This window comes from Bos javanicus, chromosome 29 (assembly GCF_032452875.1).
Source record: "Bos javanicus breed banteng chromosome 29, ARS-OSU_banteng_1.0, whole genome shotgun sequence".
In the NCBI taxonomy this organism is placed as follows: domain Eukaryota; kingdom Metazoa; phylum Chordata; class Mammalia; order Artiodactyla; family Bovidae; genus Bos; species Bos javanicus.
Window position 1 is genome coordinate 25,158,109 of NC_083896.1, and position 18,428 is coordinate 25,176,536.

Below are 18,428 nucleotides of genomic sequence, written 5' to 3' on the forward strand. Positions count from 1 at the left end.
TCCCTCTCCCCACATCTCAGGGTAAAAGCTTAAACGGAGAGGCAGCAACAGAAATCCTCAAGTCAAGGGCCCTGAGCCCACCGAGCCATGCAACCATCTCATTTCCCTCAGTCCCCATTTAATCTCCACCACACAATCTTGCAACATCCCTCAAAATGTCAGAGTCCCTCTTCAGATCTCATTTCAGGCAATTTTACAGGACTGAGCACCACGGATTAATCAGGGAGATACATCAAAGCACGCAGAAGATGAGGGAAAACAATAAGGCTGTAGCTGGCTCGGACAAGGCCGGCCTCCTCTTCCTGACGTCCTGAGACGAAAGCCACCGGGGTCCACGGCAGAGGCCACTCCCGGAGGAGACAGACCCTGAGGGCCACTAGGTGTGACCAGCAGGACCAACGCAACTCTGAAACCTCTGCTGGAAGCTCTGGAACCAAAGAAGTCAGATGTCCCTAAGAGGAAAACATCACTCCCATAGCTTCAAGCATCCCTATACTCTGCTGAGGGAAGGGCTAGAGTTTTGGCTTGGGCCACACCCTCAGGCTTTCTTAAGACTGAGCCTCCTGGTGGAGAAAATCAGACTGAAAAGAGCACTGTCTCAAAGGTCCCCGGGCTGTTACCTTTATAAGCACCCTCAGCCGGTGTAAAGTCCTAAGGAGATGATCACCCCTCACTCATGGAGCCTCCAGTGAGGGTCCCTTCTGGAAGGATGGCATCGAGCCTTTGAACAAACAGGGAGGCAACCTGGATGATGGAAAGCAAAGGTTTCCGAATTCAAATCCTATCCTTGCCCCTTACGGCAATGTGGCTTTGGGAAGGAATGTCACCTTTCAGAGCCTGTCTCCTTATCTGTAAAGCTCATGGTCTTGTTCAAATCCACTCCTAGTTTTGCTCTGCAGGACTCTGGTAGACCATACAAAGCCTGCCAACTGCATGAAAAAATCATAGTGCAGGAAGTCCCCCCACCCCCCAATGGCTCATCCTCAAGGCAGCCCACTCCCCTCTAGATAGGCAGGGCCCCCGCTAGTGCTGATTTAGGGAACAATGTCCTTCCAAGTCTAATTAAGTCCTGAGTCAAAACATCCACCAAAATAAATACAATTCATGGCTTATCAGTCACTTGGAATTTTATCTTGATGAAAACAAGACGACAGTCCCATGAACTTCAGCTCCTAATATAGTTTTGGTGACACTCCAAGTTTAGAGCAAAACCCATTATCATGTCTAATGAATGGATTTTCTCCAAAGTGTCAGGAAGGTGCAGGCCCCACCACTTCTGATCACAGCTCTGTCTGCCCTGCCTTCCCCTTTTGCAAGATGTCATTTGGTCCTTCAGCCTGTGCCTGCCATCAGCAACACTGCTACCCGCCTCCCTTGCTAAGTGCCTCTTGGCTTAGCCTTGAAGCACAGTGAGGATGGACCTTGAGGCTTTTTCTCCTCTGGAGGAGATCTGCTACATGCAGAAGAGGGGTCTACACACACCAGGGACCAGGGACGAGCACTGTATTCTTACTCGAAATGCCATCACACAACAACAGCTGTCATCGAGACCATCAGAGCTGAAAGGTTGGTGGGGTCCCGGCCCTGTGTGGATGAGCACAGTCCTGAGTCATTCTGTACTCTGTCCTTCAAGTGACAAACAAGAACACCAAGTCTGGGAGCTCAAGGACTTTAAACATCAGTAGGTCAGACCACGTGGATGAAGGAACAGGGGTGCAGGGAGGGGAAGCATCTTACTCAAGATGCTCAGTGATGGCAGAAGAGATCCAGGACAATACTCTTGATTCCTAGAGCACTCCATCCCTTCCTGCATGGACTGCATTCATCTTCACCTAAGAGATAATGTGCACTTTCATCAGTTACTTGTTCATGCTCTCCAAACTCTCGCTGAGGCAGCTTTGCTCCCCAGAGCCTGGAGGACAGAGTGGTCACTGGACCTCTAACAATCTCCCCCGGCCTCGATTTCCTCATCGGCAGAGTGAGAGGGCTGCAGAGGGGACCCTCTCATGCCACCTTGCACGGTAAGCTTCTCTTCGAAGAGGCAGTGCTGGGAAAATACGTTAGAATGCCAGGTAACCTTGAACAGAAACTCTGAGCTGGCACAGTGTCCCGTATTGACCAGCCTAAAGGCTACACTTAGCCAGAACACTTTCTACAGCTGGCGTAAGGACTCCTTCTACACCAGGCTTATTTCATCAGCTCTTATATTTCAGTAACAGAAATCACAGCTAGGCTGCTCTTCAAACATGACAAAGATATTAAAGGAAACAAAAGGAAAATCCCAAACAGATAATAAAATAAGCAGGCCTATTTTGACACTTGGGTAGTATTTCTAAAGGATCTCTCAAATCATCACTGACAGGAAAAGAAACCTCTTGTAGCTTATTACAGCAACGACAAGTTCCCATCACAGGATGACATTTAGCCCCCAGAGCTACCCCAGTCCTTCCAGGTCCCATAAATCTCTTTGGCACTTAGCATGTGGCTTACTGAGGCTCTGCTCTCCTCAATTTGATTGCAAGCTTCTTGAGGGCAGGGAGCGGAGATGATGGTCTGATTTCCCTTTGGATCCCCAGGGCCTAGTGCATGGGAGATGCTCCATCAATATTAAACAACCATCAGCATTTTCTATAAACTGTCATATATCAAGACACAGTCCAAATACTTTGCTGAAATACAACTGACCCATAGCATTGCTTAACATTCATCAGCCAATTCAGTCAACATGGTCCTCATCTATGTGCTCACGCTCTCCCATCTGGTTGATAGTCAAGGCCATCAACCAGACTAGGCAGCATGGTGCCCAGCTTCTGATAGGTATGTAGTAAATATGTGATGAACTGCATGATTCGGAGTTGGTTACATAATGGTGGGGTGGGGCTGGCATTAGGCTCAGACTGCCACTTACATGTGATACACAGTGATGGTCACTAAGCACTTCTCCCAGGTCCCCAGCAAAAATGTACTCTTGATCTCTGTATTTAAGTGTAGCCCTGTGACTTCCTTTGGCCAAAGACAAATGAGTGGAAGTTACGGAGGCCATTCCCAGGTAGGAGCTTTTAAGAGAGAGCATGTCTTCTCTTTGCCATGGGGATGGTCAGTCCTCTAAACAGTCATCTCTTTGGCACTCTGGGTCCTAGGGTGAGAATGATGTACATTACAGTCTCCCACTGACATGCAGTGGCCAGATACTGAGGGCAGGTTTGGGGAGTTGCTTGTTACACGGCACAACCTAGCCTATACTGACCGATGTAAAGACTTGTCTAGGTACTCGGATGGAAACATACTATTTTCTGTTCCAGAGCACAGGTGTAGTCAGATTCTGACCTGGGGTGGGGGGCCTATGCTTCAGGTTGCTGGGGGAGGAAGCACAGAAAAAGGTGCTCCGTTTGGACTTTTTTCTTTGACCTCTCTTGCTTTCATATTGCTAGATATTATCTCATCCATAGACAGAAGAACGATCGAGTCTCCAAATTACCTTTAAGCAACTACTGAAAAGGAACCACTTTTGGAAAAAGTACTTTGGAGAAGCAATTGTCCTTTCCATCCCCCAACACACACACACTCCACTGTGCTTCTCCTATGGTGTAACCTGGAACAAAGCTATGAAGTTGAGCAACATTAGGGAGTGAAATTGTGGGGCCACTATACAGCTTTTTTTTTTTTTTAAGTGAAAACACTGCATACATGAGAAATGACACCCCACAGACACTGGATGAATTCTTTCTCTTCTCTTTACAACCCCCTGGGAGAATTCCTTTGTAGCTTAAGGAGCAGATGGCTTGCTTCCTGTCAGCACTAGCCCCCTGTTCAGCACACGTGGCCTCTGCCCACCCATTCCACAAGCAGACACTCTCCCTTAAAAAGGAAGGTAGTGGTACCAGCAGAAAAGAGGCACCTGGGAAAAGCCAGTGCAGTAATTATTACCCTGTTACCACGGAAATACAGGTTTGCCCCTGAGGCTCCTTTAAGAGCTTTTAGATTAAAATGACTTTCACTCTCTCCTAGTTTCTGTTCTCTTGCTACACACAGGGAGGAGAAAGGGGGAAGGGGTGGAAAGCAAGCACAGCGGAGATCCCTGACGCTGGGCACTGTGCTAGAGGCATCTCCTCTCCTCACAGAATGGAGTACAACCCTGGAATGCAGGAGGAGGAAAATGCTGGGCGCACTAGTGGACACAACAGGCAGCTGTAAGGCAGTAAGAAGGAGCAGGCCAGCAGAAGGAGAGAGGAGAGGGGAAGGGCTGGGGTGACAGAGCGATCGAGAAGGACACAGAGAGATCAACTGACTGTCGCGAGCAAGACAAGACAAAGACCGGAAAGGTGGTGGCGGAACAAGGCAAAGTTCATTTCACTTAGGCTGGTGGGAAACTCCATGGTGAATTACCACGAAAATATGCAACCACGTAGGACCTTATGTACACCTGTATTCTCAATTTTCTCCCTTTTTTGTATGTCATATTCTCACTTACACTCCCCTGCCCTGTCCTAATGCTTCATTATTTTAATTTACGATTGTTCTTTCATTACACATCGTTACTCTAAGCTGTTATAGAAAGAAGAGGGCTTAACTATTAAGTAATTAAATATAAAGAAAACAGAATGGCAGAGGGGTAGAGCCCAGATTGCCTGGAATGGCTTGCAGGACTGAGGAAAAATCAGTGCATTTATCTTTGTCTGGTACTTCTTAAAGGACTCTCCCTACCTTCACCTTAGGCCCTCCTTACAATGGTCTTGTGATGCACATACCACAGTGTCCCCAACTTATTTGGCACCAGGGACTGATTCCATGGAAGACAACTTTTCCATGGATTGGGGGTGACAGGGGATGGTTTAAGTGCATTACATTTATCGTGCATTTTATTTCTACTATAATGCTGCCACTGATCTGACAGGAGGTACTAGTCCGTGGTCTGGAGGTTGGGGACCCTTGCATGTGAATACTGTCCTCATTTTAGAGACAAAGCCATGAAACTCAGAGGTATTGTCTAGCCACTTGGTCCCTCCACGGCAAACCCCACAGCTGCCTCTAGAAATAGCAATGAGCTGGTTTATAGTAGCACTACCCAAAAGAACTCTCTGCAGTGATGAAATGCTGTCTATCTACTGAAGAGTGTCTGTGTTTTCCAACAGCATAGCCCTGAACCATGTGGGACTTCGGAGCACCTGAAATGTGGCTCATGTGACCAAGCAACTGACTTCTAATTTGGATTATTTTGTGCTGCATGGCCATACCCTCCTTGGGGCTTGAGAGCCTCGCCGGGCTGTGGGGCAGAGCAGGTCTTAAGTTTCTCACTCCCACCACTTGGATGTGGGGAAATAGCCAGAGACGGCATGAAATGTGATGAGATAAAAGAAGGCGAAACTTGGCCCCTCTGCCTTACTTGGTGACGATGGGAAGATTAGGAAACGACAGCACACAAAAGACACAGAGGGGAGAGAGCAAGGGGAAGGGAAGGAACATTTTAGGGGAGCTCTCCTTAAACCACGGCTCCAGCCATGCACCCTTGCAGACCCCCGAACTCTGGGCAGACGAACTCCAGCCATGCTGCAGGGACTACAGTGGTAAGTCAGGAACAGGGAGAATTCTTCGAATGACTGCAGATTCTCTGCAGATTCTGGGGGCCCTGGTTTCTGGGATCACTCAAGGGAAGGACAAGCCTGGCCGGGAATCATGAAATTGTGGACTCTGGCAAATGGCACAAGTGGGCAGCAGGTCAGAATCCACAAACATGGACCTCTCCTCCAAACCTGCAAGGAGACCAAGGGGTAAACTGGCCCAGCATTGTATAAGAGCAAGCCTTCTCAAACGGAGACCCCTCCTCCAAACCTGCAAGGAGACCAAGGGGTAAACTGGCCCAGCATTGTATAAGAGCAAGCCTTCTCAAACGGAGACGCAGACACAGAGAATGGGCTTGTGGACGCAGCAGGGGAAGGAGAGGGTGGATGAACGGACATATACACAGCACTGTGTGTAAAATAGACAGCTAGCAGGAAGGTGCTTAATGCAGGGAGCTAGCCTGGTGTTCTGTGACCACATACAGTGGTGGATGGAAGGGTGCATGGGAGGTTCAAGAAGGACGGGATACACACACACACACACACACACACACACACACACACACACAGTTATAACTGATTTGAGTTGCTTCATGGCAGAAACCCAAGAGAACGCACTGGTCATAGCAAACACCCTCTTCCAACAACACAAGAGAAGACTCTACACATGGACATCACCAGATGGTCAATACGGAAATTAGATTGATTATATTCTTTGCAGCCAAAGATGGAGTAGCTCTATACAGTCAGCAAAAACAAGACTGGGAACTGACTATGGCTCAGGTCATGAACTCCTTATTGCCAAATTCAGACTTAAATTGAAGAAAGTAGGGAAAACCACTAGACCATCCAGGCATGACCTAAATCAAATCCCTTATGATAATACAGTGGAAATGACAAATAGATTCAAGGGATTGGATCTGATAGACAGAGTGCCTGAAGAACTATGGACAGCAGTTTGTGACACTGTACAGGAGGCAGGGATCAAGACCATCCCCAAGAAAAAAAAATTCAAAAAGGCAAAATGGTTGTCTGAGGAGGCCTTACAAATAACTGAGCAAAGAAGAGAAGCTAAAGGCAAAGGAGAAAAGGAAAGATATACCCATTTGAATGCAGAGATCCAAAGAATAGCAAGGAGAGATAAGAAAGCCTTCCTCAGTGATCAATGCAAAGAAATAGAGGAAAACAAAAGAATGAGAAAGACTAGATATTCAAGAAAATTAGAGATGCCAAGGGAATATTTCATGCAAAGATGGGCACAATAAAGGACAGAAATGGTATGGACCTAACAGAAGCAGAAGATATTAAGAAGAGGTGGCAAGAATACACAGAAAAACTATACAAAAAAGGTTTTCTTGACCCAGATAATCACGATGGTGTGATCACTCACCTAGAGCCAGACATCCTGGAATCTGAAGTCAAGTGGGCCATAGGAAGCATCACTACAAACAAAGCTAGTGGAGGGGATGGAATTCCAGTTGAGCTCTTTCAAATTCTAAAAGATGATGCTGTGAAAGAGCTGCACTCAATATGCCAGCAAATTTGGAAAACTCAGCAGTGGCCACAGGACTGAAAAAAGTCAGTTTTCATTCCAATCCCAAAGAAAGGCAATGCCAAAGAGTGTTCAAACTACTGCACAGCTGCACTCATCTCACACGCTAGAAAAGGAATGCTCAAAATCCTCCAAGCCAGGCTTCAGCAGTATATGAACCGTGAACTTCCAGATGTTCAAGCTAGTTTTAGAAAAGGCAGAGGAACCAGAGATCAAATTTCCAACATCTGCTGGATCATGGAAAAAGCAAGAGAGTTCCAGAAGAACATCTACTTCTGCTTTATTGACTATGCCAAAGCCTTTGACTGTGAGGATCACAACAAACTGTGGAAAATTCTTCAAGAGATGAAAACACTAGAACATCTTACCTGCCTCCTGATAAATCTGTATGCAGGTCAAGAAGCAACAGTTAGAACTGGACACGCAACAACAGACTGGTTGCAAATAAGAAAAGGAGTACGTCAAGGCTGCATATTGTCACCCTGCTTATTTAACTTATATGAAGAGTACATCATGAGAAATGTTGGGCTGGATGAAGCACAAGCTGGAATCAAGATTGGCGGGAGAAATATCAATAACCTCAGCTATGCAGATAACACAACCCTTCTGGCAGAAAGCGAAGAGGAACTAAAGAGCCTCTTGATGAAAGTCAAAGAGGAGAGTGAAAAAGTTGGCTTAGAACTCAACATTCAGAAAACTAAGATCATGACATCTGGTCCCATCACTTCATGGCAAACAGATGGGGAAACAGTGGCAGACTTTATTTTGGGGGGCTCCAAAATCACTGCAGATGGTGACTGCAGCCATGAAATTAAAAGATGCTTGCTCCTTGGAAGAAAAGCTTTGAGCAACCTAGATAGCATATTAAAAAGCAGAGACATTTCTTTGCCAAAAAAGGTCCATCTAGTCAAAGCTATGGTTTTTCCAGTGCTCATGTATGGATGTGAGAGTTGGACTATAAAGAAAGCTGAGCACCAAAGAATTGATGCTTTTGAATTGTTGTGTTGGAGAAGACTCTTGAGAATCTCTTGGACTGCAAGGAGATTAAACCAGTCGATCCTCAAGGAAATCAGTCCTGAATATTCATTGGAAGGACTGATGCTGAAGCTAAAGCTCCAATACTTTGGCCACCTGATGCGAAGAACTGACTCATTTGAAAAGACCCTGATGCTGGGAAAGATTGAAGATGAGAGGAAAAGGGGACGACATCACCGATTTGATGGACATGAGTTTGAGTAAGCTCCAGGACATGGTGATGGACAGGAAAGTCTGGTGTGCTGCAGTCCATGGGGTCACAAAAGAGTCGGACACGACTGAGCGACTGAACTGAACTGATGGCAGAAACCAACACGACATTGTTAAGCAATTATCCTCCATAAGTAACGAAAGGGCCTTCTCCTTGAGGCCTGAGATCACGACAGGATAAAGGATGAGGGTCAGCCCATCTGCAGCGTCCCTGGGTGCAAAGTCTGGGATGCAGGGAGAGCAGGTAAGAAGCATCTCCTCTTCCCTCTAGTGCAGACTGTTGTCCGTTGTCCCTGAAGGATGGAGTTCACCTTTCCAGCCATCTGGGCACTGCTTACATTTTTAGTGAGCAGGGCCTCATTCAATGAGATGACACCGAGAGAAGGGCTAGAGCTAAAGAGGAATCCACGCACAGGGGGCTCCCTGAGCGAGCAGATGAGTGGGCCAGATGGTAGGTGGTTAGAGCCTTTGGCAGTGGAGGGGTCTGCTGGGCCTGGGTTTCAGTCCCAGCTCGGACACCAGCCAGTCAGGTGTGCATGTAACCTGCAGTGAGTTTACGAACCCTCTCACAGACTCAAGTCTATGAAACTAGGATAATAACTCCTTTCAAAGGGTCAAGGTTAAAAATTAATGACCAAATGTTTGTAAGGTGCTGGACACAGTTCCTGGCATATAGCACTCCATCAGGAAATGGCAACTATACCTGTTTTTATTATTTTCTGATAAAAGTTTGTATTCGTTTTCCATTGTTGCTATAACAGATTATAATAAACTTGGGGGGGTTAAAATAATAAATACGTACTATCTTACAGTTCTTCATCTGAGTTGAGTCCCAACGACTGAACTCACAATGTCAGCAGAGCTAAGGTCATTTCTGGAGGCTTCAGGGAGTATCTGTTCCTTTGCCTTCTCTGTATAGAGGCCACCCCACCTGAGTTCTTTGATTGTGGTCCCTTCCCTCATCTTCAAAGCTAACCAGGATGGATGGTGTACCTCTCAGACCTCATCAGTCTGCCCTCCTCTCCTGCCTCTTCCACTTTTAAGGACCTGTGACTACACTGGGCTGACCTGGATAACCCAGGGCAATCCATCTAAAACGTCAGCTGATAAGCAACCTTACTGGGCTTCCCGGATGGCTCAGTGGTAAAGAATCCGCCTGCAACACAGGACACATGAGTTTGATCTCTGGGTCAGGAAGATCCCCTGGAGGAGGAATTGGGAACTCACTCTCATATTCTTGCCTGGAGAATCCTATGGACAGAGAAGCCTGGCAGGCTACAGTCCATGGGGTCACACAGAGTCAGACATGACTGAGCATGCACGAAGCAAACTTATTCCCTTGGCCACAAGTCATAAAATATTCACAAGTGCTGGGATTAGGTCTTGGGTGTCTCTGGAGGGGCTGTTTTTCTCCCTATCCCAGGCTTGAAAGGGAAGACAATGGGAGAAGTTCCCCTCAGTGCTCCCTCCAGTCTGCATATCCCAGCAGGGGCGATGCCTAAGAAATAGCTCACCTCACATGGTGAGGGCGCCTACCAATTCCAGCTGCTGGTTGGGGAGCTCTGTCCTGGATTCAGCTCCTCTCTCCAAGTCGGGCCCAAATCTGTGAATGCACTTCTGGGTGCCAGGAGGCCAAGCTGTCCCACACAAATCACAAAGCCAAGCAGAGTCCTGGGCTTGAAGATCCTGCGACACTCCCAGTGAGGGAGGGGGGCCTGGCTTGGCAGGCTGGTCAGATACCAGGTTGTACAGTCATATCCTCAAATTGCAGGACTCCCTGTTCAAGCTGAAGCTGGGATGGGTCTGAGCACTGAGGCCTGGGTCCCAAATGCACAGTCAAGTTGTACAATGACTGAAGCCCAACTGAAAAGCCATCTCCATAAGTAAACTGTACAGAATTTGGAGGGCAAAGAAAATCTTGTAATTTAACAAGAAAAAAAACAAAAACAACAAAAAAAATAGTTTCTCCTTTATGTTTGGTGATGTTAGAGGGAAATTTTCATTTTTGTTCAAGTCTCAGGCTGATGTTTTACCATATGACATTAGTTGGTTTTTTTTTTCTTACTACCTAAATTGTAGCTCAGTCAGTCAAGAATCCATCTGCAATACAGGAGACCTGGGTTCAACTCCTGGGTCATGAAGATTCACAGGAGAAGAAAATGACAACCCAGTCCAATATTCTTGCCTGGAAAATCCCATGGACAGAGAAACCTGGCAGGCTACAGTCCATGGGGTCAGAAGAGTCGGACGTGACTTAGTGACTAAACCAAATGAACAAAAGCAATTGGTGTTTTAAGGGTTGAGAAGAAAGTTACCAAGTAACTGCAAAGTCTTGCTCGGGGTCCATGTGCACAGGAGCCTGGCTTCTGTCTTCTGTGTGCTGTCAGTGACAGGTACGTGACCTTGGGGGGAGCATCTAACTGCCTCAACCCACTGCACACTACGGCACTATGCATGCGGGGAAGGGCCACAGCGTGCTTTCAAGGGACAGAGAAAGGGACCTGAGAATGGAAACTTTCCCAGAGCTGAGCTTTAATATTTGAAAGCACTCAACCTGCTGAAGTTCAAGAACTTTCGACGGGTTCCCAGGAGACAGCAGTGCCTGCAACCGGCCTGAGTTCCACAAACCCTGTGACTGTGAGCTCAGCCCCTGGGTCCTCCTTGTCGTATCCCTTCCTCCTCCCAGCCTGCTAGTCCACAGACCTCCATGTCACAGCTCTCTTTACGTATCTGTCATCTGGGGCCAAGAGCTTGTAATAAGCCACCTCCGTTTGTCCCTTTTGATCCTTCCTTCAGAGCCGGCTGGCTCTAGTTTGCTGAAAGTCTCCCCGATGACTATCAGGTCAAAACGAGAGCCCACGGGTGGCAATCCTAAAGAGCGACAGGAGATCAAGGGCAGGCTTGGCATCCTGAATTTACGATCGTCATTTATTATTTCTCAGAAGCCGGCTGGTGACATACGAGACTCACCAGCAGACATGGTCTCTGTCTCCCAGGCTCCGAAAGTACACATTCCATATCAGTTACTTTTAATAACCCTGAAGATACCCCAGCCACATCCTGCCGCCAACAGCCTCAGCCTGCCTGGTGAGTGGGTGGGTGGGTGTCCTTCAGGGCCTCCCTGGGAGCTGTCCTCTGGGGCTGAAGGGCCAAGGTCAGTGATGTTCTTGCTTGTAAGTGATGGCACAGTGGGCTTGCCATCCCTTTGCTGAGGTCTCATCAGAAATCATCTCTCAGTTTGTTTCCTATTTCTTGTGTAGAACTCATGTAATTTACTGCTTGTGTGTGAATCCTTAAGGACTGGGCTTTTTATTAAAAAAAAAAATTCATGGAAGTATCTTAGCTCTTTTTTTAGGTTAGAAGGGAAGACTTCTGGAAAGGTTCTTTGCATTTTTTTTTTTTTCACTTGTCTAAATTACTTAAACAACATATTTCTAGTTAGGGATAGGAACAGGACGACCTAGCCTGCAGCCATGTGCATGGTACTTTTTATTTTTTAATATATCTGCACACCATCTGTGATATTATTCCTTGATATTTTACATTAAATTGTTCCAAGTGTACACTATCGTGACCCTAAGAAATGTGTGTAAAATCATAAGTTTGAGATGCTAGTTGCAAGGGTTTTTTTTTTTTTTAATTAAAATGTAATTGTTAAAAAGAAGTATTTCCCTATCTACCATTTAAAATTATTTCTGTACCAATAATGTTAGTCTTGCACTTTGTGGAACACTCATTAAATGGCAACCCACTCCAGTATTCTTGCCTGGAGAATCCCAGGGATGGGGGAGTCTGGTGGGCTGCTGTCTATGGGGTCGCACAGAGTCGGACACGACTGGAGCGACTTAGCAGCAGCAGGAGCAGCAGCATTTAGAACATAGTTTTAGGAAGATTTACAAGAAAAGGACCTCCCAGGTGGCGCTAATGGTAAAGAACCCATCTGCCAATGCAAGAGACTAAGAGACTCGGGTTAGATCCCTGGGTTGGAAGATCTCCTGGAGGAGGGCATGGCAACCCACTCCACTATCTTGCCTGGAGAATCCCATGGATAGAGGAGCCTGGCAGGCTATAGTCCATAGGATCACAAGGTGTTGGACATTACTGAAGTGACTTACTATGCACACTTACATGAAGAATTTGGAAGAAACCAATCTACTACTATTTCAACTAAGCCAAAGCTAAAGCATTATTACGGCCTGTTTACACTAACTTTGAAGAAAGTAATTTAACATATCCAAGAATAATATAGGAGCTTCTCTGGTGGTCCACGGGTTAAGAATCCACCTGCCAATGCAGGGGACACAGACTCGATCTCTGGTCCAGGAAGATCCCACGTGCTGCAGAGCAACTAAGCCCGTGCACCACAGCTACTGAAGCCACGTGCTCTGGAGCCTTGTGCTCTGCAACAAGAGAAGCTACCACAATGAGAAGCCCACGCATCTCAACCGCAGAGTGGGCCCTACTCATTGCAACTAGAGAAAACCTGTGTGCAGCAACGGAGCCCCAGCACAGCCAAAAATAAATAAAATAAATAAATGGTAGTGCAGCATTAAAAAAAAGAGAGTAATACAGAATATCTCACTGCCTACAGGTCCAAACTTACATAAAATAGATTTATGAGCATTACTAAATCTTTTTTTTTGTAAGCCACCTGAATTCTTTCTTTAAAACTTGGCTCATTATCCATTTAGTCTTAAATGATCACATCTGAGTAATTCCAGTTTAGGGAAAACCAGAAGACACTGTTGTCTGTTTTGTTAACCGTGGAGACTGAGCTGGAGCAACAAAACAAATGCCACCCATCTTTCCAGCCCAAACCCAAATCTCCCACCTCCAGGGGCAAAAGCAAGCTCAGCTGTGATCCGTAATCATGTCATTAACCCTGCACTGAAGCATTAAATTAAACTGCCTGTGCAGACACTGCTTTTGCTACAAGGGGAAATGTACCTTGTAAGGCCATCACTTTATGCTAATAGATTTACCGAGCAATTCCATGTTTACAAGAGAATACCAATAAACAAAATAATTTAACTAGTTGTGAACGCTCCAATGGGGGTGTTACAACAACTGATTTTTCTTTTGCTAATATTTACTCTAAAGACTTTGGTCATAGAGAGTTTTAGCCTTAGAGTAGTTCTCAAATGGTTTGTCTTTCTATAGAATTTTTAAACCAATACTTTAAATAAAATCACAGGGGAAAAGCTAACTTGAATTGGCACTTGAATTGTCTCTAGTCCTCTCCGGTATAAATCACTACCTTGGAGGTGGAGGAGAGTCTGAGAAGGACATGGTTGAGTTGGTAGCTGAGCCTAGGCCTTGGGCAGGTGCCAAGTTCCTGACAGCTAATTCAGCACTCTTCACACCAGCCCAAGCCTCCAAGTCTTCCCCAAGAGAAGGTGAAGATTCCTTTTCAGCAAATTCCATTTCCGGGGGAAACTTCAGGGTCTGTCTCTTTAATAATGCTGCCCTATTTCTCTGAAGCCAGGGAACTACAGAAGTCATCTCACTCTCTGTTAGAAACTATGTCCTGCTAAGAGAACTGCAAGAAGCTGGTTTGGTGCAACAAATATTTGGCCTTCTGACACACGAGTCTTCGCCTCCAAAAAGAACAGAGTGATTTCAAACCGCTCACATCTAAATTCCATGTTCTGTCTCATCAACCCAGATGTGGCAAGAGGTCAAGTATGCCAGAAAAAACCCTTCAACAATCAGATCATTAAAGGGTATTGAAATCCAGAAATACAGCACATCAGAGCTGGAAGGGATCTTGGAAACCATACAGTCCAAACCCCTTCCTTAACAGATAGTTCATAGTCACAGAATCGGCTTGTGTCAAAGACTAGAAACTTGTAGGCCAAATGTTCTTCTTTATTACAGAGTTTTCTGAAGCTCTTCTTTGTCTCTGAAGCAATGAAGACTGGTCAAGCCCAATCATGACAACCACTCAGCATGCAGTGTATAAACTACATGGTTAAGCCCTGCCTCTTGTCACCAGGCAACAGAGAGTTAGGGGGAAGCCTGCTCAGCCATGGCCAGGGGAACTCTCTTCTGCACACAGACCTTCTGTGCATCACCAGGGACTCTGTTCCTGCCAAGATGCAATACCTAGAAAGCTGGCTACTGGAGGAAGCAGAGCAGATCCCCAGGGCCTGCTGAACTGATAAAGATGCAGTAGCAACAGTAAAACAACAACAAAAACCTTCCCAGCCTGAACTCCCTGGGTTCTTGCTGTCAGAACCATCATCCACCACCTAGAGGCAGGATGCGAGAGCTGGTCAGGAGCCCTCTTCCACCTGCTGGGCCAGCTCCTAACCTCAGGCCTGGCTTCAAGGCCTCCCAGCCTCTGGTAGGTTAAAGCAGCACACGTTGGCTCTCACTATGACTGCCCTCATTTCTCAGGCCCCACTGGAGTCACCTCCACATCTGGGCCACCCCAAGTGGAGCAGGCTTACCTGTCAGCGTCTCCGAGGCCCAGGGAGGTATTTCTTTGCAGGGTCTCTCGCACCACAGCCATCCCATCAGGGAGCCGGTTCAGGCGGCGGGTGTAGAGGCCAAGTCCACCATCGGTCATGTACCTTTGAAAGGAGAAAGGGATGATGCAAATATCTGGTTAAGGGCAAGTCATGGACCATCTTGCTGTTCATATCCAGAAGCCCTGCATGGCCATCTTGTGCCCTAAGACAGAAGGAACCAAGGCTTTCCGGAGGTTCTGTCACTGATCACAGCCTAGAGATAACTCAGCTGATTCAACCCAAAGGATCACCAGCTTGTTGCTGCTGCTGCTGCTAAGTTGCTTCAGTCGTGTCCGACTCTGTGCAACCCCATAGACGGCAGCCCACCAGGCTCCCCTGTCCCTGGGATTCTCCAGGCAAGAACACTGGAGTGGGTTGCCATTTCCTTCTCCAATGCATGAAAGTGAAAAGTGAAAGTGAAGTCGCTCAGTCGTGTCCAACTCTTAGCGACCCCATGGACTGCAGCCTACCAGGCTCCTCCGTCCATGGGATTTTCCAGGCAAGAGTACTGGAGTGGGGTGCCATTGCCTTCTCCACACCAGCTTGTTAGCAAAAATTAAACTCAGCTTGATTAACCCAAACTCACAGGGATCTATGGAGCAGAAGGGAACTAGTGAAAAAATGCATTCGTGACATTCTTTTTAATGTCAGCAATTACAAAAGCAGGTGTTTTACCTAAGTACTCTGAAGGGAACTGACAAGTCACTGGCAAATCATAGGGGAAAATATTACAGAACAGCATAGGGGAAAAAGCAGGCAAGATTTTAAGAAGGATGGTAAGAAAAGATGGAGGATACAAGAGCCAGCTTTGTCATCATGGGCAAGTTCTGGATTTTTCATCTAAACTCTATGAATATCACAGTCTTCCTGTGTCACCAGATGGGCATGGGAATTAGTAAGATAAGGAGTATCAAAGTGCTCTATAATTTGTAAAGGATCACATAAACAGAAGATGTTATTAAAATAGTGATTATCTTAAAGTATGTGCAATGGTAAATTTCACCTTTGATACTGATGTCTTAGGGGAGTGTCCCAGCTCTCTGAATAACAGTAATGTTACTTATCTAAACTTTAGGTTGATGCCACAGAGCCAGCTTCCTATGAAATCAGTGTTGTCATGGGAAGGGAAGACCCCTGGAGACTTTTTGCATAGATAACTGACTATCCACCAATCAGATCAGCTCCTGAAAGATTAACTACCAGTAGCAAGTAGTTTGGCTCCCCAGGTGGTTCAGTGGTAAAGAATCTGCCTGCAGGAGATGAAGGAGACATGGGTTCGATCCCTGGGTCAGGAAGATCCCCTGGAGGAGGAAATGGCAACCTGTTCCAGCTTTTTTGCCTGGGAAATCCCATGGACAGAGGAGCCTGGCGGGCTACAGTCCATGGGGTCGCAAAGAACCGGACATGACTGAGAGGCTGAGCATGCATGCATGCACGCACGAGGCAGTACTTCAGGTCCAAAGCAGCTCTACTTCATCCACCCTGGTTACTCCAAGACACCCCTCAGAGGAGACTGCTTGTGCCATCATCCCCATCTCCAGAGGAGAATGCAAAGCAAAACTTGAGCAGAGCCAGAAATCAAACTCAGAGCCCTTTAATTCCCCCATGGGACCCATCAGACTTACAACGCATCTGAAAATACAAGTGATTTACTTTTTAAGTCCAATAACAGGGCGTGAGAAGACCAATGAATGAGTGATTATTTTGCTGCAACAGTCAGCTGAGCTATCAGTACATCATGGAATGTTTCACTGCCTTTGGTATCTTGGCTTTAGAATATATGGGATTGATCCTGAGGGTTCTCAATACTTGAGATTCTTCTATGTCTAGCTTAGGAACTTCCTGGAATATAGTCTTAGAAAAATGGACTTATAGGATGCTGTGGAAGTTTTCCAGAACCAGTAGGGTCACAGAAGAAAGTTCTCACAGGAGCCGTCTTGGGTGAGGGCTTCTGCTTCGGGTCACGAGAACTCTCCCTTAGGGCAGCGTCCAGGATACCGCATCTGAACCGACTTCTCTGGTGGCCCCTTTCACCCCTATTTGTGACATTAACGATCACAAAGCCAACATAACGGAATATCTGTTGAAGTCGGTCAAACCAGTTGTTTGTGGTTGAACTGTACACTTTAAAATGATGAATTTTAGGGACTTGCGATGGTCTAGCGGATAAGAATCCGCTTGCCGATGCAGGGGACTGGGTTTGATCCCTGATCTGGGAAGATCTCCTATGCCGAGGCGCAGCTACTGAACCTGCGCTCTGCAGCCCGTGCTCTGTGACAAAAGAAGCCATCACGGTAAATAAGCATCCTGCACACGTGGCTCAGACGGTAAAGCGTCTGCCTGCAACGCGGGAGACCCGGGTTCGATCCCTGGGTCGGGAAGATCTCTAGAGAAGGGAATGGCAACCCACTCCAGTATTCTTGCCCCCTCCCCAAAAGGGGCTCAAAGAAAAGGGCTTCCCTTGTAGCTCAGTCGGTAAGGAATCCGCCTGCAGTGCAGGAGACCCGGGTTCGATCCCTAGGTTGGGAAGATCCCCTGGAGAAGGAAATGGCAACCCAATCTAGTATCCTTGCCTGGAAAATCTCATGGACAGAAGAGCCTGGTGGGCTGCAGTCCATGGGGTTGCAAAGAGTCAGGCACGACTGAGCGACTAACACTGCACACCACAAATAGAGAGCCATTCTCCCTCGCCATAACTAGAGAAAACCCATGCACAGCAACAAAGACCCAGTGCAGCCAAGAATAAAAAATTTTTTAATTAAAAAAATAAAAAGAATTTTATGGTACTTGACTTAGGCCTCAATAAAGAAGAAAAAAGAAAACCCAAAAAATTCCAGCCATCATAGCTATAGTTAAATAATGATTTGTGTAATGACTTTAAACTTTTTTATTTATTTGTTTTTGGCTGTGCTGGGTCTTTGCGACTGCAAGGGTTTCTAGCTGTGGTGTGAGGGCTTCTCATTGCAGTGGCTTCTCTTGTTGCAGAGCACAGGCTCCGGGCACTCAGGCTTCAGTACTTGTGGTGTATGGGTTTAGTTACTCCACAGGGTGTGAGCTCTTCCGGGATCAGGGACTGAACGTGTATCTCCTGCACTGGCAGGCAGACTCCTTCCCACTGAGCCACCAGGAAAACCCTGTGTAATGACTTTTTGATTCTTGGTTCCCACACTAGATAGTAAGCTCTTTGAGAAGGGACTATTTTATTTTGTTCAAATCTATATTCCACGTCCTAACACATACTAAGTGCTTAACAAGTATTGCTTTTGTTGAATGAAATCCAAAGACACTGTCATAGGGCGAAGTTTAGCAAAAACGTGTTGGGAGGAAACCAATTACAGGTTTTCCTTCCTCTTAAACGTCAGAAAATTTGACATCTAAGTCATATGGCAATTAAACTGTCTACCTGCCAGTCAGGGGCTTCCCACGCAGCACTAGTGGTAAAGAATCTGCCTGCCAATGTAGGAGATGTGGGCTCGATCCCTGGGTCAGGAAGATCCCTGGGTCGGGAAGATCCCCGGGTCGGGAAGATCCCCGGGTCAGGAAGATCCCCTGGAGGAGGAA

At 46.6% G+C, this 18,428-nt stretch overlaps 1 protein-coding gene across 6 annotated transcripts in view; it reads right to left on the minus strand.

Annotated features, from left to right (window-relative positions):
* The window catches only part of NAV2 (neuron navigator 2), a 425,616-nt gene that overhangs the window by 112,649 nt on the left and 294,539 nt on the right, over nucleotides 1-18,428 (minus strand). For all 6 annotated transcript variants that reach the window (XM_061406213.1, XM_061406214.1, XM_061406212.1 and 3 more), the window contains one exon: nucleotides 14,808-14,930. In XM_061406213.1, the coding sequence (XP_061262197.1) occupies nucleotides 14,808-14,930 (123 nt within the window). The remainder of the gene's footprint in view (nucleotides 1-14,807; nucleotides 14,931-18,428) is intronic.